Source organism: Ovis aries, chromosome 2 (assembly GCF_016772045.2).
Source record: "Ovis aries strain OAR_USU_Benz2616 breed Rambouillet chromosome 2, ARS-UI_Ramb_v3.0, whole genome shotgun sequence".
NCBI classification, from domain to species: Eukaryota; Metazoa; Chordata; class Mammalia; order Artiodactyla; family Bovidae; genus Ovis; species Ovis aries.
In genome coordinates this window covers 184,976,407-185,000,713 of record NC_056055.1, presented here as the reverse complement: position 1 = coordinate 185,000,713, position 24,307 = coordinate 184,976,407, and the positions used below count along the sequence as shown (strand labels likewise).

At 43.3% G+C, this 24,307-nt stretch overlaps 1 protein-coding gene across 1 annotated transcript in view; it reads right to left on the bottom strand.

Annotated features, from left to right (window-relative positions):
* The window catches only part of CFAP221 (cilia and flagella associated protein 221), a 126,558-nt gene that overhangs the window by 8,237 nt on the left and 94,014 nt on the right, over nt 1–24,307 (bottom strand). Inside the window, exons 20-22 of the mRNA XM_027965037.3 lie at nt 11,574–11,732; nt 10,094–10,185; nt 1,982–2,074 (exon numbers count right to left, since the gene is read on the bottom strand). Of these exons, the coding sequence (XP_027820838.2) occupies nt 1,982–2,074; nt 10,094–10,185; nt 11,574–11,732 (344 nt within the window). The remainder of the gene's footprint in view (nt 1–1,981; nt 2,075–10,093; nt 10,186–11,573; nt 11,733–24,307) is intronic.

Here is a 24,307-nt window from a genome sequence, read left to right as displayed (position 1 = left end):
AAACGGGTGTTTTGCAAAAATGGGTGGTAGGCCAGATTTGGCTGTTTGTGGAACCCCTGGCCAGGCGCTTGGTTGCTTAACAGTTACAGCTGGGTCACTGCAAGTGTGAGTTCCAGCTCCAGGAAGCAGGAAGAGAGTCTGCAGGAGGTAAACCCACTCCATCCTGGTCCTGCCCTCAGGAGGACATCTCACGTCTTCTCCTGCCCTCTTGGTAAAGGCCGAGTCACATGGATGACCTAACTCAGGTGACACTGAGCCTCCAGTTTCAACAATTCTATTTCTGTGGAAGAGGAGACGATTATTTTGAGTGGCTGTCTCTGCTACAGTCAAAGAGAAATGCCTCCAAGATCAACAGAGGCTTCAAAATCTAGAATTACAAACAGGAACCCTCTCCTTGCAACGAAACATAAACAGAGGTGGGCAGAGCCATATTCTGTTTGGGAAAACACCCTTGAAAACTGCACAAAGTCACTCCAATCACCTAATCTTCGCTAAGCAGCTGCTCTGTGCCAAGCTCTGTGCCAATCTCGATGCTGGTGATTTACAAGACTGCTTCCCGTTAGCAGTTTCCTCATCTCCAAAGTATGGAAAATAAGAAGACCTTATTGTTGGAGTGAATGAAATTCTTGTCAAGCGCTGGGCCTGACTTTACATTTAATGCTCTGTAAATGTTACTGTTACAACTACCCCCCTCCTCCTCATCTTCCTTAATTGACAACCCCTGTGAAGTAGGTACTACTATTCTCATCTCAAAAATGAGGAAACTGACTCATGAGTCTGCAGATTAGTGAGGAAATTGACTCATGAGTCGGAACATCAGTGCTGAATGGGGAAGCGTTGCAGAGCATCTCCTCACCTGCCTCCCCAAACTGAACGTCAAGTAACCATGTGGCACCCCGGCCACCCACCTGGCTGCAGCATCCTCAGGAAACGCCCTCATGCTCTGGGGTTCAAGTAGCAGACACTCAACTTCCCTGTTCAGACCCTGTTCAGGGTTCTAAGCTTCAGACGTCCATGTATTGCCAAGTACCACTGCTTGTGGGCAGGTCTCACAAAAACCAATATTTAGGGTTATTTTACAGGACCTAGGTTCTAAGCTTCAGAACGTGTTAGTGTATAGCCAAGTAACCAGGGCTGAGCATTGTGTGCTGTAGGTCTTGCAAGTCTCAACCAGCTTATGTTAGTGTCTCATTCAACCAGGGCTTTCTTGCAAACCATTGAGAAGTGCTGCTGTGGGGCTTTCTTGCTCAGCTTCATGTTGCCCAAAACCCCATGCTGCAGTGCCAAGGTTTAGCCTGCGCAGGTCTCCATAGAATCCCCAGGTAAGAATACATGGAGCTCCTGCCAGGGGATCATCCCGATCCAGGGATCAAGTTTCCTGCATTGGCAGACGTGTTCTTTACCCCTAGCGCCACCTGGGAAGAGCCAAAGCGGGCGTGGCCACAGCAGATTCAAGGATACATTTTCACTGGATGTTGTATGCTCATCAGTAAAATCAAATTTAAGTGCCTTCGTTTGGAGGCTATTTTTCTTTTTCCTTAATTTTTTTTAAATTTACTTTGGGGGGTCCTAGGTTTTCTATTTTCCCTTTTCTTAAAATTTTCGTTTTTGACTTTTCTTTTAAAAATATTTTATTTGTTTGGGGTGGGGGCTATATTTCTTTTGCCCCTCCAAATCCTACCTGCCTTCTGAGTACTAACCCAAGGGCATGCGATTCTGCAGCCTTGGAAGCCCACTTAGCACCCACTCTGCTCGCCCCTCCCTGAGCACCTGCAGCACTGAAAGGTCAGCCAGTCTGAGACCTGAGACTATTATTCTCCACCACGAATCCAGCATCTTATCTGCTGAGGGTGTGGCTGGGTGTCAGCTGTGTCTTGGCGGGGCTGCAAGCTCAGGTGCTGTGTGCTCCTTGGAAATCTCTCAGAGCACCTGGCATGTTTCTGGAACATAGACGGCAGTGAGACCACAGGTGAAAAAGTACCGTTCGACTGTCTCTATCCTGTCTTCTTCCGGCAAGGCGTCAAGAACGGCAGGGACGTCAACAGGCAGCATGACTAAGTTGAAGGAATCACAGCTGTGGAAAAATCACAGAGCAGCCGAGGATATGTGACCACGTTAGTAGTCTCAGGGTCTTTATACAATCTTCTAAAGCACTTTAATTTTACCTTTGGTATTTTATGCTACCATCCTGTCCTCTTCATCCCTGGAAACCCACCCATGTCTCCCTAGAGGTAAAGGCGGAGGGTGATGAAAGTAAAAAGTCAAAGTATTAGTCGCTCAGTCGACTCCGACTCTTTGTGACCCCATGCCCTGTAGCCTGCCAGGCTCCTCTGTCCATGGAGTTCTCCAGGCAAGAATACTGGAGTGGGTTGCCGTTTTCTACTCCAAGGGATCTTCCTGACCCAGAGATTGAAACTGGGTCTCCTGCATTGCAGGCTGTGATGGGTACCGGTCAAATCCAAGAGAATGGTGCTAAATAAGATATTTCGGAGAGCTTAGAAAAATAATTTTCAAAAGTGTAGTATCTAAACTTACTTTATTTCCTGGGGGTGGAGGTGGGGTGGGGCAGCTAGATAGTTTACTTTTTCTTCTTAATATTTTTTCCCACATTTATACTCTTCTTATAGGCTTCCCTGGTGGCTTAGAGGTTAAAGCATCTGCCTCTAACGCAGGAGACCTGGGTTCGATCCCTGCATCTGGAAGATCCCCTGGAGAAGGAAATGGCAACTCACTCCAGTATTCTTGCCTGGAGAATCCCATGGATGGAGGAGCCTGGTGGGCTACAGTCCACGGGGTCACTGAAGAATTGGTGCTTTTGAACTGCGGTGTTGGATGAGACTCCTGAGAGTCCCTTGGACTGCAAGGAGATCCAACCAGGCCATTCTGAAGGAGATCAGCCCTGGGATTTCTTTGGAAGGACTGATGCTGAAGCTGAAACTCCAGAACTTTGGCCACCTGATGCGAAGAGTTGACTCATTGGAAAAGACTCTGATGCTGGGAGGGATTGGGGGCAGGAGGATAAGGGGACGACAGAGGATGAGGTGGCTGGATGGCAACACTGACTTGATGGACGTGAGTCTGAGTGAATTCCAGGAGTTGGTGATGGACGGGGAGGCCTGGCATGCTGTGATTCATGGGGTCGCAAAGAGTCGGACACGACAGAGAGACTGAACTGAACTGAACTGATACTCTTCTTAGTTGTTTATTCAATTTCAGACCTCCTCCTCACCTCCTTATATATTGTTCAGTATTATAATTTTAGACTTTTACATAAAAATTACTGGGTATCAAGGACATTAAAAGCACTGAGATGGGGAGGAAAAAACAGTTTGTTAATTTTAAGTTCAGTTCAGTTTTAAAGTTGACAGTATATTTCTGTTTCAAGTTGGTGGAATAAACACTTTAAAAAAATTTTTCCTTTTTTTGGTCTCAACTCCTTCTCACAAACCTCTCAAATGCTATTAGAGGAATAAAAACTGAACACACAATAGCAAAGGGAATACAGAAAAAATCACAAGTGGATATATATTTTTAATAATTTTCTGGAATAAGCTTTGAAAAGCTGGGAGGAGTGCTGTCTCATAAAAAAAGAGTAAAAAATGACCCATGGCAGGAAACTGACCTTCTTACCGACCCTGCAGGTGGCAGGATGGGACACCAGGGGGATTAATTGAAGCCTCCTTGGTGTGTGCAGATATGTCTTGGAGATAAGTTTCTTCTTGTTTAATAAGCAAAAATGTGCCTGGCCCACCAAGCATAGGGCTTGGTTGAATGCAACTACGGCCCATGGTTTCTACAGCTGTAACAAAGAGTGAAGAGGATCTTTATCAACTAATATGGAGTGATTTTCAGGGGATGTTATAAGTGAAAACAGGAAAATACAAAAGAGCTTATCCAGTGTGCCACTTTTTGAGTAAGGAAGAGGGGAACATGAAAAATACATATATTCTGTTTAGCATTGTGAAGGGAAACACGGGAATGGTGTTAGAAGACAGAGCGGCTACCAACAAGGGCAGAAGGGAGGGGGATGGAGTGACACGTGTCTGAGTTTGACTTTCCATGTAGCTTTGAATTTGTTAGTGTGTTAATGTTCTACATATTCAAAAAATAAAATTAAATCAATATGAAAGGGAGGAGTGGGTGAGTGATAGTTGCTCAGCTGTATCTGACTCTTTGTGACCCCAGGGGCTGTAGCCTGCCAGGCTCCTCTGTCCATGGAATTCTCCAGGCAAGAATACTGGAGTGGGTTGCCATTTCCTTCTCTGAGGAAAGGGAGGAAATGCCCCTAAACTGAAAGCAAACTGAAACAAATAAAATTTCATATGAATTCCATAAGCACAGTGGAGGGGGAAAAAAGAGAGAAAGAGGAAGGGAAAGAAAGAAAAAACAAAGAAGAAAAGGAAGGACTTATATTCAATATCCTGTAATAACCTATAATAGAAAGAAGAATCTGGAAATAATACATATATATACATATATATGGTTATATCACTTTGCTGTACACCTAAACCTTTGTCAATCAATTATACTTCAATAAAAAATACTTTAAAAAAGTGAAAAGGAGTAATCCAAATAACTCATAAATATAGTATTTGACTATACATCCACATCCTGGATAGAATGGGGGTAGGAGAAGACTGCAAATAAATCTTGAGCTCTATTTACTATACTTGTTTATTAAAGTGATTATAGCTGAAGTCATTCTGAAACTATTTTTAACATTCTATAAAACTGAGTGAGGAAATGTCTTAGGAAGCCAGGGTTCTCACAGAGGAAGAAGAGACAGATAACTAAGCAACTCCATGAGTGTGGGCTGGGATTAGAAGCACCAGCGTAGATTCATGATTTCCAAAATGGGGATAGGTGTGTACAAGTGTGTGTATGTGCACATGTGTATAGATGTATGTGGTCATGCATTTTTGTATGGCTATGTACATATGTGTGAAAGTATATGTATATACATGCACTTCCCCACACTCTGGATTGTCTGCTGAGGAGGCCAAGAAACAACCCCCTCCACCCCCAGGGGCAATGTGTGCACCAGGAACCCAGATTTTGGTCTCTAATACCATTTCTCACCAAAAGGGACCTGGCCTCCACCACCCAGAGATTGACCTTATCTACTGACTTTATGACAAAGAATGCAGGTTCTAATGGACAGTCCCACTGAGATCTCCAAGTGTATGTAGCTGAGGAAGGGGTGGAAGAAGGTGGGAGCCTGGACCACTCTTCCAAGGCCAGGCTTGTCTGGAAGACAGAATGGCAACAACTAAAGGTTTTTCATGAGACCAAACTCATCTACTTTTTAAATTTTTACTTTTCTATGTGTTAATGGGCTCCTCTGGAATTGAAAGGGTGGTGACAGTGGATGGTGTTTGGCTGTTACATTTTGCTTTGTTTTGTTTCATGCCTTTCTTGGAAAAGTAAAACTCTGACAACGCTGAGTCAGTTCCTAAGATTCTTCTGGACACTTCACCCATCTATGAAATCCCAAAGTCTGGCACCGCTGGATTATTAATAGGTAATTTCTTCATTGATGCTGACTCAGATTTCATGGGAGTCACAGAGACTCAATAAATTCTCTCTGAATTTATTAAGGAGCAAAGAACCCAAGTGAACTGTTTTGATTATTATGAATGCAAAAATGACTTGGAATAAATAAACATTAAATAACATTGCATGGTTTAACAAAAAACAGATAACTCTCGTCGGCAAAAAAAGGGGGAAATACCAGCTAAGAAACAGGTAATCTATTCAACCACAATGACTGCAAGTTGAAGTATCATTAGTGGGTGTGTGGGAAGTTAAAAAGGAATGCCATTATTATTCTGTAACTCTTTTAGAAACAAAAACATGACCTAGAGTCTTACATCATGGAAATACATGATGAAGAAATAAAGAATCCTCTCTTGATTTTATAATCTGTCATGCAATTATGCTTTATTTTGAAACAAATTGGCCCAACAGAGCACTCAGGCACAGAAGCTGGAGGTAACAACTCCTAGTTGGAGAGTTTTCTTTAATTCATGTGGAATTCATGTTTAATTCATGGTTAATTCAAGCCCAAAGTAACTGCACTCTGAGTGCCTTTTGAAAGAATAGCCTCAGGAGATTTTTCCAAGGACACAGCTTTGGAAAAAAAAAAAACAAACCAAAAAAACCAGGATGTTTTTGTCTTAATTCTTGAGACCCATGCTTGCTGACAGCGGGTGGACCCTGGCCCTCGGCACTCCCCACCATCTCTCACTTTACATGTTCTGTCTAGGGAAGGGTGCCACACGCAGCTGTGCTTGGTTCCCTGATGACGGGTCTGTTCTGAAGTGCCTTCACTCCTCAGCAAAATGGGGATCTGAGTCCAGATGATGGAGGGTCATCGCCACCTGGTGGCAGCAGGGTGACTGCAAGGTTTAGTGAGTGGGGGACAGCAGGAGTGGGAAGAGCTATTCAGGACAGTGCTGGAGGCACCATGTGAGTCCTGATGAGTGCTCCGTAGGGACTCCCTCAGGTCCCCACTCCACAGACAAGGAAATCATTGCTCAAGGGCTTCAGGGATGGGTGACTCGCCCAAGGACGCAGAGTGGGAGACAGGGCTATCGGGTCTCTCAGACACCAGAGTGTCCTCTCTGTAAGGCTGTTCCCTCCAGCCCTAGGTTCTGGAGATTTCAGGTCTTAGAAATATGCTAAAGTTACCAAACACAAGTTCACGTACCCAATGCACAGTGAGGCCAAGCAACCCCAAATGCCAGAGTCTGAAGCAGAGGAAGGTCTGCTGCAGGGACCAGTAAGGAGAAGGCGGTGGCTTGTGCCCAGACCTTCAGAACTGCCCGAAGGTTTGCAGGGGGAAGTTTTTAAAGGCAAAATTAGGGGTGAGGGCTGCAGAGTGTGTGACTTTCTTCTGACTGGCTAGTGGTGAGCTACAGACCCCTCTCTAGGTCCTCTGCTATAGCTCCACTCAGAAATGCCCAGATAACAGTATCTGATGCACATTCCTGAGTTACAGATGCCAAACCCCCACCAAATGCAAGAAGTTAACTATTTGATGGCTGTGACCACTGAGCCCCCAGACCTATGGTAACCTGAGAACTGACAACATGACATCATCTGTAACCTCACCATCACCTAATCAGAGATCTGTGTATGGTGAGCTGATCACACACCCTGCAATCCCCCTCCCTCACCTGGTCTTTAAAAATGCTTCCTGAAAGCTAAGGGGAGTTGGGCTTTTTGAGCTTTAGCTGCCTTGTTCTCCTTGCTTGGTGCCTGCAATAAACACTTTCTTAGGGCTTCCCTGGTGGCACAGATAGTAAAGAATCCACCCGGAATGCAGGAGACCTGGGTTTGATCCCTGGGCTGGGAAGATTCCCTGGAGAAGGGAATGGTAACCCACTCCAGTATTCTTGCCTGGAGAATCCCATAGACAGAGGAGCCTGGCAGGCTACAGTCCATGGGGACACAACTGAGCAACTTTCACTTCCATCACAACCTTGTGTCAGTAGACTGGCTTTGCCGTGCACGGGTGAGCGGACCCAAGTTTGGTTCAGTAATATGAATTCACAGAAAAGGAACTAGCATTTCTGAGCCCCTGCCATGGCCCACACCCTCTGCTTGCTCTCATGCTCATCTCCAGGCAAAGGAGGGCGGTAGAGACACACTGAAAAAAATGACCCAAAAGGAACAGCACGAGGAAAAGCCTGGATTTCGATTAATTCAGGAAGAGCTTTTCTGCTGGCAGTGGAGGAAGAAGTAAAGGTAAGGGTTCCAGGGTTACAAACTGGATTTCAATTGCCTTCTTGAATCCCTGGGGGTATGTGGGTGACAGTGCATATGGAGTTGGTGCACATTAGGGTGAGATTTCCTACTTAAAAAAAATATTTATTTGTTATTTGGCTGTATTGCGTCTTAGTTGTATTATGCGGGATCTTTCCTTGTGGTGCACAGACCCTCCACTTGTGGGGCATGGGCTCAAGAGCTGCAGCGCACTGGCATAGTTGCCTGGTCACCGGCATAGTTGCCCCATGGCAGGTAGGATCCAAGCTCCCAGACCAGGGATCGAACCCATGTCCCCTGCACTGGAAGGCAGATTCTTAACCACTGGACCAACAGGGAAGTCTCCTCCTACTTCTACTAAAACGAAAACATCAAGGCTGAGCAGGTCTCATCAGCCTGGGTTCTGGATGAGAGGACTTGGCCCAAAGAGCTGACCAGAGAGTGTGGCTGAGGTTGCACGGCTCCTGAGGACCTAGGGGAACTCTGATGATGGCGAGGAACCAGGACACGCTGGCAGAAGTCAGGGTATAAGTACCCACTGACCCTGGTTGGTGGCAGGGCTTAGGCCTAGGCAGAGCTGACTACTCCTGGGGCCATGGTAGGGTTTTGCCCCCTTGGGGTGGGCCTCACTCCAGATCAAAGGATTTGAGCAAAAGGTCACTGTGATGGTCATCGTACTGGGACACTATTCACGTTTGCTCACCAGCAACTCATTTCACTATGTTTGTAAGGACAATGGACCAAATAAGTAAATTCCAGGTCTCAGGAGCAGGTCACTGACCAGGCTGCGTTTAAAGGAAAAGGCATGAGCTAGTTGTTTGATCTTAGGGCTTTGAAGAGGTGCTAGTTAAGCAAATTAGCAAGAATGTGCTTACTCTAAATTTCCTCCTTCTTTGGTCTAACACTATTCTCATCTACCTGCTCTGTCTCTGATGACAGCTGTGGGGCCTCCCGGTGGATGGCCAGGCTGGAGCATGGAGAGACCTGGATCCTTTGGTGTGGATACGGAGGGTGTAGACAGCTAATCATGGCAATTCTAAAATGCTGAAAATGGACCATGATTATTTCAGTTGAATTATGTGGACTGGTTGTCTACTTTTATTGAAGTATGGTCAACGATCCACCGTGACATTAATTTTTTTCTAAAAAAACTGCAATTATCTATTTATTTATTACTTGTTTTCGGCTGTGCTAGGTCTTGCTGCACATGGGCTTTCTCTGGCTGTGGAGAGTGGGTTATTCTCCAGTTGCAGTGCATGGGCTTTTCACTGCAGTGGTTTCTCTTGTTGTGGACAGAGCACGGCCTCCAGGGTTCAGGCTCCGAAGCTGTGGCATGTGGATTCAGCTGTCCCTCAGCATGTGCAATCGTCCCAGATCAGGGGTCACACCTGTGTCCCTGCACTGGCGGGAGGATTCCTAATCCCTGGAATATCAGGGAAGCTCTGTGACATTAATTTTTTTAAAGTTTATCTCAAGAGCTTTGATATGATCCTATAATCCTACTCCTGGGCATATATCTAGAAAAAAACACAATTAGAAAAGATATATGTACTTCAAAGCTCATAGTAGCGCTGTTTACAATAGCCAAGACATGGCAGCCACCTAAGTGTCCATCAACAGAGAAATGGATAAAGAAGATATTGTAGATATATACCATGGAATATTACTCAGCCATAAAAAAGAATGAAATAACGCCATCTGCAGCAACATGAATGGACCTTGAGATGATCATACTAAGTGCAAGACAAATATCATATGATATTACCTGTATGTGAAATCTAAAAATGATATAAATGAAATTATTTATAAAACAAAAATAGACTCACAGACATAGAAAACAAACTTATGGTTACCAAAGGAGAAAAGTAGGGGGTAGGGATAAATTAGAAGATTAGGATTAACATATACACACTACTATATATAAAATAAATAACCAACAAGGACCTTCTATGTAGCACAGGGAACTATACTCAGTATCTTGTAATAATCAATAATGGAAAATAATGTAAAAAGAGAACTTACCTATATATATCTACATAGATACACATACGTATATACGCATATCTGAGTCATTTGGCTGTAAATCTGAAACTAACATAACATTGTAAATCAACTAGAGGTCAATAAAAGTTAAAAAAAATAAAGTTTATCTCAAGATAAAGAGATGAAAATCAGTTACACATCATCATATCCCTCTGACTACCGAACTTCCCTCATGCACCAAAAGTATGATTTGATATTTTCCTGGCAGGCAACTTTCAGGGCCACAGTCTCTGTAATCTGAGGGGCACACATACCCCTCTGAGGCAACGCGAGCTGGGCTTACCTCGGCAACACCTCTGTCTTATAAGTTTCGGGCAGGGATGAGAACACCAGGCTGTGGAACTTCTTCCAGGTCATCACTCCAGGTATTATGTCCTGTAATAGAGCCAGAACAGGGGGACCATGGGTAAAGTCCAGGAAGCACTTCAATTTCACTCAGCTGGCCAATTTTCAGTCTTAAAAGTTGAACTGCAAAATTTATCATTTAAGCTTAACAGAATTTTTCTGAGGCTAAAAAAGACAACCGTTTCAGCAAATAGTATTCAATGAAGCAGCAGGAATTAAAGCAGGAGGAAGGAGAGGTTTGAGCCCTGACTTATGAGGCAGACAAGCAAGGGTCCTGGTGTGGAGGGGCAGGTCAGGCCTCTCGATCTGTTTCGATTCCTGTGAATGTGATGCTAATGCAACATTTAGAGAGCGTGGGTCAGTTCATCAAAGGCTCTTCCAGGCAGTGGGGATGGGGGTGGGGGGCGGTGAGCTTGTGCAACGGCACTGAGAGGCCAAGGAGGGGTGTGACCAGGGGCCACTGAGTGCAGGGCGCGTGATGGGGGTTGACAGAAAATGGCCAGGAAGGCAGGCTGGTTGTGAAGGGTCTCGTGGGCCAAGCTCATGAGCTTGGAGCTGTTCCCATGGGCAGCGGGGACCATGGAGGGCTTCCAAAGTGGAGAAGGACTGGATGCGACTCGAATGGAAGGAAGGCTTCTGCGAGGGGGTGGGGGGTGGTAGTGGTGTGGTGCTGGCACCCAGGGGGAAGAGAGGGAGTCACGTGGTGTGTAAGGCAGACTGGTGGGACCCAGGGTGGCTGGACTCGGGGGTGATGAAGGAGAAGGGAGTGAGGACCACATGGGTCATTGCTTGAACTGTACACCCAAGAGGCAGGAAAGTGATGTGGGAAGAGGTGTGAAGTGGGGCTGGCAGGAGTAGGGCCAAGATGATGACCTAAGGTGGGGTTTTGTCGAGTGTGGAAGGGCTGAGGGTCACCTGCAGGAGACGTTGCTGGAAACTGAGCTCAGGCTGCTTATCCAGGGAAGAAAGGACTCTGGGGAGCCTCCTTCTCACTGTGTGTTTGTCACGTCACCACCTTGTCCCTTCTGATCTTTCTCTCCTTGTTAGGGACCAGAGAGAGAGAGTGTCAGACCCCAGGACTGTGACCACCATGCAACTTATCCTACATGGTCACAGTGGGAATAAAATGAATATTAAGCATAGCCTTCAAAGGAAAAGAGTAAGAATGCTGAAAGGGGGCAACGTGAAGCCGGGAAGTGGGCGCAGGCAGACGGGGTGGTGTGGCGAGCCCGCCTGCCCTGCTCCAGGGCTGGGGCATGCCCGTGCCCCTGTGCCATGGTTACTGTCCTTGCTCTGCAGCTGTGGCCACCGACTCTCTTATTCCCAGTTCCAGCTGCGGCCCCTCACTTCCTTGTCCCCCACCCCCTGGTCCCTGCAGCCCAGGGCCAGTTCTGCTGCTGAGCCTGGGACGGCTTTACCGTGTGATGGAGAAATTGCTTCTGGGTGAGGGGGATGCTGGAGCCGTAGTGGCACTCCTTGGTGAACTTGTACTTGGGGTGGGAGCACAGGTGGTAATCGATCAAGGTTTCCACGTAAGTCAGAGGGTGCTTCACAGCAAACAGTCCTGGGCTGGGATTCTGCAGAAGGAGAGAGAAAAAAAAAGAATTTCTTTTGCTGACCAGCTTTCACCTCAGGCACAGGACAGACATCAGCTGAGGTTCCCCACGGCTCCCACCAGTATGGATGCTCTGACTCTGCGTCAGCTTGTCTGAGAAAGACAAGCAGGAGAGTTGACGTGGTTTCAGATGGGCTGTGGTCAGGGTCACTCACAGATGTCACTTTGCTGGCTGAAGAACTTCATCACATATCACATGGATTTACTAGGCTCCCGTGGAAACCAGCACAAATGAAACCACAGCTTAAAGTATTTGTTTCTAAATTTGATCAGTCCTAACTGTAAATAAGCACACTGGTTTTAAAAAGCAAATGAGCTTCTGGTTTTGGGAAGGAAAAACAGCTTTTTTAAAACTAGTTTAAAGAGAAGATAAAGGAGAGGGTGGCATTTGATACATCAGGAAACGTCAACGTTTAACATTGTTTTGGTGATGTCTTTAATTCAGGAAGGCTCCATCTGGATGTAGTATCTGGCTTTAAGGGAGATCCTGTTCTTTACTAATTTTCCAGTGAGACTAATGGAGGTACAGAGCAACTATATCAAAATATACAAAAACATGGAGCCTTTTAATGTTTCTTCTGGGGCTTATCCAATAAAAACCCTGCTTTTGTCCCAAACAACATAGCTTTCAGCTCCCTCGTGGTTAATTCAGATGTTTAAGAACCACTGAGATTCTGTTCTTTTTGTCTGAATAATTAAAAAAAAAATTTAAAACACACACACAAATCTCCACTGTCAAGATATAAACGTTCCCCACAACTTAAAGATGATGCAGCCAGGCCAGGGAGGTGTGACAGCAGAACTTGGTTGTGGTGGATGTGACGAATGTGTTCCAGCCACAAATGCTGGGACGACAGTCCTCTGTTAGTTCAGGGAGGCTGATCTACAGCCAGGACCGAGGAGAAAGATGCCGAGCAAGTGGGCTCTTGCCTGAACTCATGACTGTAAAGGCAGCAGGAGGGCAGGGAGGCAATGATGCCCCCTGAGGGAGTCGGCAGGGCCCCAGCAACCACATCTCAATGAGCTCTGCAGCTGAGGGAAGAGGCAGGAGATACCCATGTGTCCAGAGCAGCTCTTTTCCCATTCTTCAATGTGTCATATGGGTTGGGGGCTGAGACAGGGGCAAATGCAAACACTGGCTCCCAAATCTGACCCAGAGAGTGACTGCAGGGCCAGAAACATGGGGTGAAATATGGGGGCCCTGGCGAGAGAAAGCTAGGGAGGTCGAGGATGCAGAGGAAAAGCAGGTGGGGATGGGGAGATGGGGGATGTTTCCTATTCCTGTGCAGGTTCCCTTAAGTACACCTGGGTGCACAGACATAATAGGAGGAGCCAAGGTTAGGACACAAAGCAAGTGGCCCAGCTTACACCACTTAGGTACTCTGCGCACAATCACTCCAGAGAGGGGATGAACTTTTTGTCTAACTCAATAGTAAAGAGCATTTATTTTGTCTTAACTGTGTCAATATGTTTCTCTGCCAGGCCAAGCACAGGCTTGGATTATAGCTTTTGGGTGAAGGTTCACTATCACGCCCTCTGGGTCAGTGACAGAGGGAAGTTCTAATATCAAAGCCAGATGGACTCTATTAATATTTTTAAATTTTCCATCAGGTCTTAAAAATCATGCCAAATATTAGTTGGCATCCTGTTTGGAACACATATCAATTTTTAGTTGACTCTCCCCCTTAGAGTTTATAATGGCTTTTTATTTTGGTTTAATGATGTGCCTTTATGAAACCTGTACTGTTGGCACATGGAGTCCATCCTGTCCTGGATGCCTCCTCTGGCCCCTGTAGATAATGCACAGATATCATCCCAGGACTTACTGTAGACCTTTCCTTGTTATAACCACTATTTATTGCTGACAAAGGTCCATCAAGTCAAAGCTATGGTTTCTCCAGTAGTTGTGTACGGATGTGAGAGTTAGACGATAAGGAAGGTTGAGCACCAAAGAATTAATGGTTTCGAATTGTGGTACTGGAGAAGACTCTTGAGAGTCTCTTGGACAACAAGGAGATCAAACCAGTCAATCCTAAAGGAAATAAACTCTGAATGCTCATTGGAAGGACTGATGCTGAAGCTGAAGCTCCAATACTTTGGCCACCCAATGTGAAGAGCCAATTCACTGGAAAAGATCCTAATGCTGAGAAAGACTGCAGACAGGGAGGGAAGTGGGCAACAGAGGATGAGATGGTTGGATGGCATTATCAACTTAATGGATATGAGTTTGAGCAAACTTCAGGAGATGGAGAAGGACAGGGAAGCCTGGTGTGCTGCAGTCCATGGGGTCGCAAAATTGGACACGACTGAGCGACTGAACAACAACATTGCCTTTTATGTTTGTTTCTTAGGGTTTCCAAATTCTTTCTTTTATAGCCATACTGAGGTATAATTGATATACAATAAACTGCATGCACTTAAAGTATAGAACTTGGTATATGTTGATATATGTTATGTCTGCAAAACTGGTCTCTTTCTCACTTGCAGAGTGGTGAGGGAGGTGGTAGTGGGTGGGTCTGGGGGATAAGAGAGTGGTAACCAAACCTTACCATGGAAATCCTGGGGTTTTGCTGGGATACCCTTCTCAGGAAAGCTCCTCCCCTACTGCCAGCCCAGCCTTTCTATGTAGAACTTCAGCCGATGAGAGGGTTCTGGTGCCAAATGAAGTCTGGAAATCACTGAGCTAAATGTCCTATGATGTTCAGTTCAGTTCCGTTCAGTCTCTCAGTTGTGTCCTACTCTTTGTGACCCCATGGACCACAGCATGCCAGGCTTCCCTGTCCATCACCAACTCCCAGAGCTTACTCAGACTCATGTCCATTCAGTTGGTGATGCCATCCAACCATCTCATCCTCTGTTGTCCCCTTTTCCTCCTGCCTTCAATCTTTTCCAGTATCAGGGTCTTTCCCAATGAGTCACTTCCTCACATGAGGTGGCCAAAGTATTGGAGTTTCAGCGTTAGCATCAGTCCTTCTAACGAATATTCAGGACTGCTTTCCTTTAGGATGGACGGTTGGATCTCCTTGCAGTCCAAGGGACTCTCAAGAGTCTTCCCCAACACCACAGCTCAAAAGTAGCAATTCTTCAGCACTCAGCTTTCTTTATAGTCCAACTCTCACATTCATACATGACTGTTGGATAAACCATAGCTTTAACTAGACAGACCTTTGTCAGCAAAGTAATGTCTCTGCTTTTTAATATGCTCTATAGATTGGTCATAGCTTTTCTTCCAAGGAGCAAGTGTCTTTTAATTTCATGGCTGCTGTCACCATCTGCAGTGATTTTGGAGCCAAAGAAAATAGTCTGTCACTGTTTCCACTGTTTCCCCATCTACTTGCCATGAAGTGATGGGACCAGATGCCATGATTTTAGTTTTCTGAATGCTGAGTTTTAAGCCAACTTTTTCACTCTCCTCACTCACTTTCATCAAGAGGTTCTTTAGTTCTTCTTCGCTCTCTGCCATAAGGGTGGAATCATCTGCATACCTGAGGCTATTGATATTTCTCCCTACAATCTTGATTCCAGCTTGTGCTTCATTCAGCCCAACATTTCACATGATGTACTCTGCATGTAAGTTAAATAACCTGGGTGACATACAGCCTTGATGTACTCCTTTCCTGATTTTCCAGTCTATTATTCCATGCCTGGTTCTAACTGCTGCTTCTTGACCTGCATACAGATTTCTCAGGATGCAGGTAAGATGGTCTGATGTTCCCATCTCTTTAAGAATTTTACATAGTTTGTTGTGATCCACACAGTAAAAGGCTTTGGCATAGTCAATAAAGCAGAAATAGATGTTTTTCTGGAACTCTCTTGCTTTTTTGATGATCCAACAGATGTTGGCAATTTGATCTCTGGTTCCTCTGCCTTTTCTAATTCCAGCTTGAACATCTGGAAGTTCACGATTCACATATTGCTGAAGCCTGGCTTGGAGAATTTTGAGCATTACTTTGTTCAAAGCATGTGAGATAAACAGAGTTGTGTGGTAGTTTTAAGATTCTTTGTCATTGCCTTTCTTTGGGATTGGAATGAAAACTGATCTTTTTGAGTCCTATGGCCACTACTGGGTTTTCCAAATTCGCTGGCATATTGAGTGCAGCACTTTAACAGAATCATCTTTTAGGATTTGAAATAGCTCAGCTGGAATTCCATCCTCCCCACTAGCTTTGTTTGTAGTGATACTTTCTAAGGCCCATTTGACTTTGCATTCTAAGATTTCTGGCTCTAGGTGAGAGATCACACCATCGTGATTATCTGGGTCATGAAGATCTTTTTTGTATAGTTCTCCTGTGTATTCTTGCCACCTCTTTTTATTGCCTTCTGTTTCTGTTAGGTCCATACTGTTTCTGCCCTTTCTTGTGCATATCTTTGCATGAAATGTTCCCTTGGTATCTCTAATTTTCTTGATGAGATCTCTAGTTTTTCCCATTCTATTGTTTTCCTCTATTTCTTTGCATTGATCACTGAGGAAGGCTTTCTTATCTCTCCTTTCTATTCTTTGGAACTCTGCATTCAAATGGGTATATCTTTCCTTTTTCTCCTTTGCCTTTAGCTTCTCTTCTTTTCACAGCTATTTGTAAGGCCTCCTCAGACAACCATTTTGCCTTTTTGCGTTTCTTTTTCTTGGGGATGTTCTTGATCATTGCCTCCTATAGAATGTCACGAACCTCCATCCATAGTTCTTCAGGCACTCTGTCTATAAAATCTAATCCCTTGAATCTATTTGTCACTTCCACTGTATAATCGTAAGAGATTTTATTTGGGTCATATCTGAATGGTCTAGTGGTTTTCCCTACTTTCTTCATTCTAAGTCTGAATTTTGCAATAAGGAATTTATGATCTGAGCCACAGTCAGCTCCTGGTCTTGTTTTTGCTGACTGTATAGAGCTTTTCCATCTTCGGCTGCAAAGATATAATCAATATGATTTTGGACATTTGGTGATGTCCATGTGTAGAATCGTCTCTTGTGTTGTTGGAAGAGGGTGTTTGTATGACCAGTGCATTCTCTTGGCAAAACTCTATTAGTCTTTGCTCTGCTTCATTTTGTACTCCAAGGCCAAACTTGCCTGTTACTCCAGGTATCTCTTGATTTCCTACTTTGGCATTCTTACCCTCTAGGATGAAAGGGATGTCTTTTTTTGGTGTTAGTTCTAGAAGGTCTTGTAGGTCTTCATAGGACCATTCAACTCCACCTTCTTTAGCATTACTGGTTATACCTCTGAGTTCCTCTTTGAGGAACTGCCCCTCCATCCTGCCATAAGACTACCGGAACATGCCCCCCAGTGGCCAAAACACAAGTATTACAGCTCTTTGGAGGAAAGCAGCAGAGCTAGTGAGAGGAGCACTGAGGCCAACAGTTAGGAACCAGGCAGGTTTGCATCCCATCTGCCCTTGGTGTGACCATCAGCACCTCTGCCCCATCAGAGACACAGATTCTCCCAGGGGAGACTTGCTCAGCAGTATCTAAGGTCCTTCTTCATTCTGCATGCATGTGTGTGTTCTTACAAGACAGACCATAATCAGGGCAACTACGGTGACATTTTATCGATGATTCTGCACTTACATAGAACCTCCTCAGATTTCCTGTCTGACTTTTAGTCAGAGTTCATCATGGCCTTTTATTTTGCTTTAATGATGTGCCTTTATGAAACCTGTACTGTCGGCACATGGAGTCCACGCTGCCCTGGATGCCTCCTCTGCCCCTGGAGACAATGCACAGACATCACTCCAACACTCCACCGTAATGCTCTGCTCGTTATACTTTGGGTTTGCATGCCACTTCAGTTGCTTCAGTCATTCCAACTGTTTATGTATCTACAAGTATAAGGAGGAAGGGGGATGCCCCTGAGGGCAGGTAATGGGGGAACACACAGGCTGGCCAGGACACATGCAGTGGAGTGGGGAGAATCGGCTCAGCCTCACATTGTCAGGAGCTTGGACTTAATTTGGTATTAAAAAGGGAGTCAGGCTCCAGGGAACATTAATCAACAAGAGCTCATCCAAAAGCCTCCATACCTACACTGAAACCAAGCTCCACCCAAGAGCCAACAAGTTTCAGAGCAAGACATACCAAGCTAATTCTCCAACAACACAGGAACATAACCCTGAGCACAAAAATACAGGCAGCCAAAAGTCACACCAAACCCATAGACCTCAAAACTCACTACTGGACACTTCATTGCACTCCAGAGAGAAGAGATCCAGCTCCACCCACCAGAACACCAACGCAAGCTTCCCTAACCAGGAAATCTTGACAAACCACTTGTCCAATCCCACCCACAGGGAAGAACCTCTACAATAAGGAGGAACCACAAACTTCCAGCATACAGAAAGACCACCCCAAACACAGCAACCTAAACAAGATGAAAAGGCAGAGAAATATTCAGCAGGGAATCAAATATGATAAAAGCCCACCAAACCAAACAAAAGAGGAGGAGATAAGGAGTCCACCTGAAAAAGAATTCAGAGTAATGATAGTAAAAATGATCCAAAGTCCTGAAAACAAAATGGAGTTACAGATAAATAGTCTGGAGACAAAGATTCAGAAGATGCAAGACAAGCTTAACAAGGACCTAGAAGGAATAAAAAAGAGTCAATCAATAATGAATAATGCAATAACTGAGATCAATAGCACTCTGGAGGGAACCAACAGTAGAATAACTGAGGCAGAAGATAGAATAAGTGAGGTGGAAGATAGAATGGTGGAAATAAATGAAGCAGAGAGGAAAACAGAAAAAAGAATTAAAAGAAGTGAAGACAACCTCAGAGACCTCTGGGACAATGTTAAACGCCCCAACATTCAAATCATAGGAGTCCTGGAAGAAGACAAAAAGAAAGGCCATGAGAAAATACTCGAGGAGATAATAGTTCAAAACTTCCCTAAAATAGGGAAGGAAATCATCACCCAAGTCCAAGAAAGCCAGAGAGTCCCAAACAGGATAAACCTAAGGCGAAACACCCCAACACATATATTACTCAAATTAATGAAGATCAAACACAAAGAACAAATATTAAAAGCAGCAATGGATAAACAACAAATAACTCACAAGGGGATCCCTATAAGGATAACAGCTGACCTTTCAATAGAAACTCTTCAAGCCAGAAGGGAATGGCAGGACATACTTAAAGTGATGAAAGAGAAAAATATAACAACCCAGATTACTGTACCCAGCAAGGATCTCATTCAGATATGAAGGAGAAATCAAAAGCTTTACAGACAAGCAAAAGCTCAGAGAATTCAGCACCACCAAACCAGCTCTTCAATAAATGCTAAAGGATCTTCTCTAGACAGGAAACAGAAAAGGTTTATAAACTCGAACCCAAAACAACAAAGTAAATGGCAATGGGATTATTTTTTATTTATATTTAATTATCTTAAATGTAAATGGGTTGAATGCCCCAACCAGAAGACAAAGACTGGCTGAATGGATACAAAAACAAGACCCCTATATATGCTGTCTACAAGAGACCCACCTCAAAACAAGGGACACAAACAGACTGAAAGTGAAGGGCTGGAAAACTATATTTCACTCAAATGGAGACCAAAAGAAAGCAGGAGTAGCAATACTCATATCAGATAAAATAGACTTTGAAATAAAGGCCGTGAAAAGAGACAAAGAAGGGCACTACATAATGATCAAAGGATCAATCCAAGAAGAAGATATAACAATTATAAATATATATGCACCCAACATAGGAGCACCATAATATATAAGGCAAATGCTAACAAGTATGAAAGGGGAACTTAACAATAACACAATAATAGTGGGAGACTTTAACACCCCACTCACACCTATGGATAAATCAATTAAACAGAAAAAATTAGCAAGGAAACACAAACTTTAAATGATACAAGGACCAGTTAGACCTAATTGATATCTATAGGACATTTCACCCTAAAACAATGAATTTCACCTTTTTCTCAAGTGCACACGGAACCTTCTCCAGATCACACTCTGGGCCATAAATCTAGCCTTGGTAAATTCAAAAAAATGGAAACCATCTCAAGTATCTTTTCTGATCACAATGCAGTAAGATTAGACAGGAAAAAAAACTATTAAGAATACAAACATATGGAGGCTAAACAACACAATTCTGAATAACCAACATATCACAGAAGAAATCAAAATATGAATATAAACCAATGAAAATGAAAACACAACAACCCAAAACCTATGGGATTCAGTAAAAGCAATGCTAAGGGGAAGGTTCATAGCAATACAAGCCTACCTCAAGAAACAGGAGAAAAATCAAAGTAAATAACGTAACTCTACACCTAAAGCATCAGGGAGTTCACGGTTCACGTATTGCTGAAGCCTGGCTTGGAGAATTTTGAGCATTACTTTACTAGCATGTGAGATGAGTGCAATTGTGTGGTAGTTTGAGCATTCTTTGGCATTGCCTTTCTTTGGAATCAGAATGAAAACTGACCTTTTCCAGTCTTGTGGTCACTGCTGAGTTTTCCAAATTTGCTGGCATATTGAGTGCAGCACTTTCACAGCATCATCTTTCAGGATTTGAAACAGCTCAACTGGAATTCCATCACCTCCACTAGCTTTGTTTGTAGTGATGCTTTCTAAGGCCCACTTGACTTCACTTTCCAAGATGTCTGGCTCTAGATTAGTGATCACATCATCATGATTATCTGGGTTGTGAAGATCTTTTTTGTACAGTTCTTCCCTGTATTCTTGCCACCTCTTCTTAATATCGTCTGCTTCTTTTAGGTCCAGACCATTTCTGTCCTTTATCGAGCCCATCTTTGCATGAAATGTTCCCTTGGTATCTCTAATTTTCTTGAAGAGATCTCTAGTCTTTCCCATTCTGTTCTTTTCCTCTATTTCTTTGCATTGATCACTGAAGAAGGCTTTTTATCTCTTCTTGCTATTCTTTGGAACTCTGCATCCAGATGCTTATATCTTTCCTTTTCTCCTTTGCTTTTCACCTCTCTTCTTTACACAGCTATTTGTAAGGCCTCCCCAGACAGCCATTTTGCTTTTTTGCATTTCTTTTCCATGGGGATGGTCTTGATCCCTGTGTGCTGTACAATGTCACAAACTTCATTCCATAGTTCATCAGGCACTCTATCTATCAGATCTAGGCCCTTAAGTCTATTTCTCACTTCCACTGTATAATCATAAGGGATTTGATTTAGGTCATACCTGAATGGTCTAGCGGTTTTCCCTACTTTCTTCAATTTAAGTCCGAATTTGGTAATAAGGAAACAGTTCCAGAAAAACATCTATTTCTGCTTTATTGACTATGCCAAAGCCTTTGACTATTGGGATCACAATAAACTGTGGAAAACTCTGAAAGAGATGGGAATACCAGACCACCTAACCTGCCTCTTGAGAAATCTGTATGCAGGTCAGGAAGCAACAGTTAGAACTGGACATGGAACAACAGACTGGTTCCAAATAGGAAAAGGAGTACGTCCAGGCTGTATATTGTCACCCTGCTTATTTAACTTATATACAGAGTACATCATGAGAAACACTGGGCTGGAAGAAACATAAGCTGGAATCAAGATTGCCAGGAGAAATATCAATCACCTCAGATATGCAGATGACACCACCCTCATGGCAGAAAGTGAAGAGGAGCTAAAAAGCCTCTTGATGAAAGTGAAAGAGGAGAGTGAAAAAGTTGGCTTAAAGCTCAACATTCAGAAAATGAAGATCATGGCATCCGGTCCCATCACTTCATGGGAAATTGATGGGGAAACAGTGGAAACCGTGTCAGAGTTTATTTCTTTGGGCTCCAAAATCACTGCAGATGGTGACTGCAGCCATGAAATTAAGAGACGCTTACTCCTTGGAAGAAAAGTTATGACCAGCCTAGATAGTATATTCAAAAGCAGAGACATTTCTTTGCAGACTAAGGTCCATCTAGTCAAGGCTATGGTTTTTCCTGTGGTCACGTATGGATGTGAAAGTTGGACTGTGAAGAAAGCTGAGTGCCGAAGAATTGATGCTTTTGAACTGTGGTGTTGGAGAAGACTCTTGAGAGTCCCTTGGACTGCAAGGAGATCCAACCAGTCCATTCTGAAGGAGATCAGCCCTAGGATTTCTTTGGAAGGAATGATGCTAAAGCTGAAACTCCAGTACTTTGGCCACCTCATGAGAAGAGTTGACTCATTGGAAAAGACTCTGATGCTGGGAGGGATTGGGGGCACGAGGAGAAGGGGATGACAGAGGATGAGATGGCTGGATGGCATCACGGACTTGATGGACATGAGTCTGAGTGAAGTCCAGGAGCTGGTGATGGACAGGGAGGCCTGGCGTGCTGCGATTCATGGGGTCGCAAAGAGTCGGACACGACTGAGCGACTGAACTGAACTGAACTGAACCGAACACATAAAGCAACTAGAAAAAGAAGAAATGAAGCACCCCAGGGTTAGTAGAAGGAAAGAAATCATAAAAATTAGAGCAGAAATAAATGCAAAAGAAACAAAGGAGACCATAGCCAACATCAACAAAACCAAAAGCTGGTTCTTTGAGAAGATAAATAAAATAGACAAACCATTAGCCAGACTCATCAAGAAACAAATGGAGAAGAATCAAATCAACAAAATTAGAAATGAATGGAGAAATCAGACAACACAGAAATACAAAGGATCGTAAAGACTACTAGCAGCAACTATATGCCAATACAATGGATAGCTTGGAAGAAGTGGACAAATTCTTAGAAAAATGTGACTTTCCAAAACTGAACCAGGAAGAAATAGAAAATCTTAACAGACCCATCACAAGCACAGAAATTGAAACCATAATCAGAAATCTTCCAACAGGATCAGATGGCTTCGCAGCCGAATTCTACCAAAAATTTAAAGAAGAGCTAACACCTATCCTACTCAAACTCTTCCAGAAAATTGCAGAGGAAGGTAAACTTCCAAACTCATTCTATGAGGCCACCATCATCCTAACACCAAAACCAGACAAAGATGCCACAAAAAAAGAAAACTACAGGTTAACATCACTGATGAACATAGATGCAAAAATCCTTAACAAAATTTTAGTAAACAGAACCCAACATCATATTAAAAAGATCACACATCATGACCGAGTGGGTTTTATTGCAGGGATGCAAGGATTCTTCAATATTCACAAATCAATCAATGTGATACACCCATTAACAAATTGAAAGATAAAAACTATATGATTATCACAATAGATGCAGAGAAAGGCTTTGACAAAATTCAACATCCATTTATGATAAAAACCCTGCAGAAAGCAGGCATAGAAGGAACATACCTATAATAAAAGGAACATACATATAATATAGGAACATACATATAATAAAAGCTATATATGACAAACCCACAGCAAATATTATCCTCAATGGTGAAAAACTGAAAGCATTTCCCCTAAAGTCAGGAATGAGACAAGGATGCCCACTCTCACCACCACTATTCAACATAGTTTTGGAAATTTTAGCCACAGCAATGAGAGAAGAAAAAGAAATGAAAGGAATCCAGACTGGAAAAGAAGAAGTAAAACTCTTACTGTTTGCAGATGACATGATCCTCTATATAGAAAACCCTAAAGACTCCACCAGAAAATTACTAGAGCTAATCAATGAATATAGTAAAGTTGCAGGATATAAAATTAACACACAGAAATCCCTTGCATTCCTATACACTAACAATGGAAAACAGAAAGAGAAATTAAGGAAACTATTCCATTCATCATTGCAATGAAAAAAATAAAATACTTAGGAATAAATCTACCTAAAGAAACAAAACACCTATATATAGAAGATTATAAAACACTGATGAAAGAAATAAAAGATGACACAAATAGATGGAGAAATATACCATGTTCATGGATTAGAAGAATCAATATAGTGAAAATGAGTATATTATTCAAAGCAATCTATAGATTCAATGCAATCCCTATCAAGCTACCAATGGTATTTTTCAAACTAGAGCAAATAATTTCACAATTTGTATGAAAATACAAAAAACCTCGAATAGCCAAAGCAATCTTGAGGAAGAAGAATGGAACTGGAGGAATCAACCAGCCTGATTTCGGGCTCTACTACAAAGCTACAGTCATCAAGACAATATGGTACTGGCACAAAGACAGAAACATAGATCAATGGAACAAAACAGAAAGCCCAGAGATAAATCCACGCACCTATGGACACCTTATCTTTGACAAAGGAGGCAAGGATATACAATGGAGAAAAGACAATCTCTTTAACAAGTGGTGCTGGGAAAACTGGTCAACCACTTGTAAAAGAATGAAACTAGAACACTTTCTAACACCATACACAAAAATAAACTCAAAATGGATTAAAGATCTAAATGTAAGATCAGAAACTATAAAACTCCTAGAGGAAAACAGACAAAACACTCTCTGACGTAAATCATGGCAGGATCCTCTATGACACACCTCCCAGAATATTGGAAATAAAAGCAAAAATAAACAAATGGGACCTAACTAAACTTAAAAGCTTTTGCATAACAAAGGAAACTATAAACAAGGTGAAAAGACAGCCTTCAGAATGGGAGAAAACAATAGCAAATGAAGCAGCTGACAA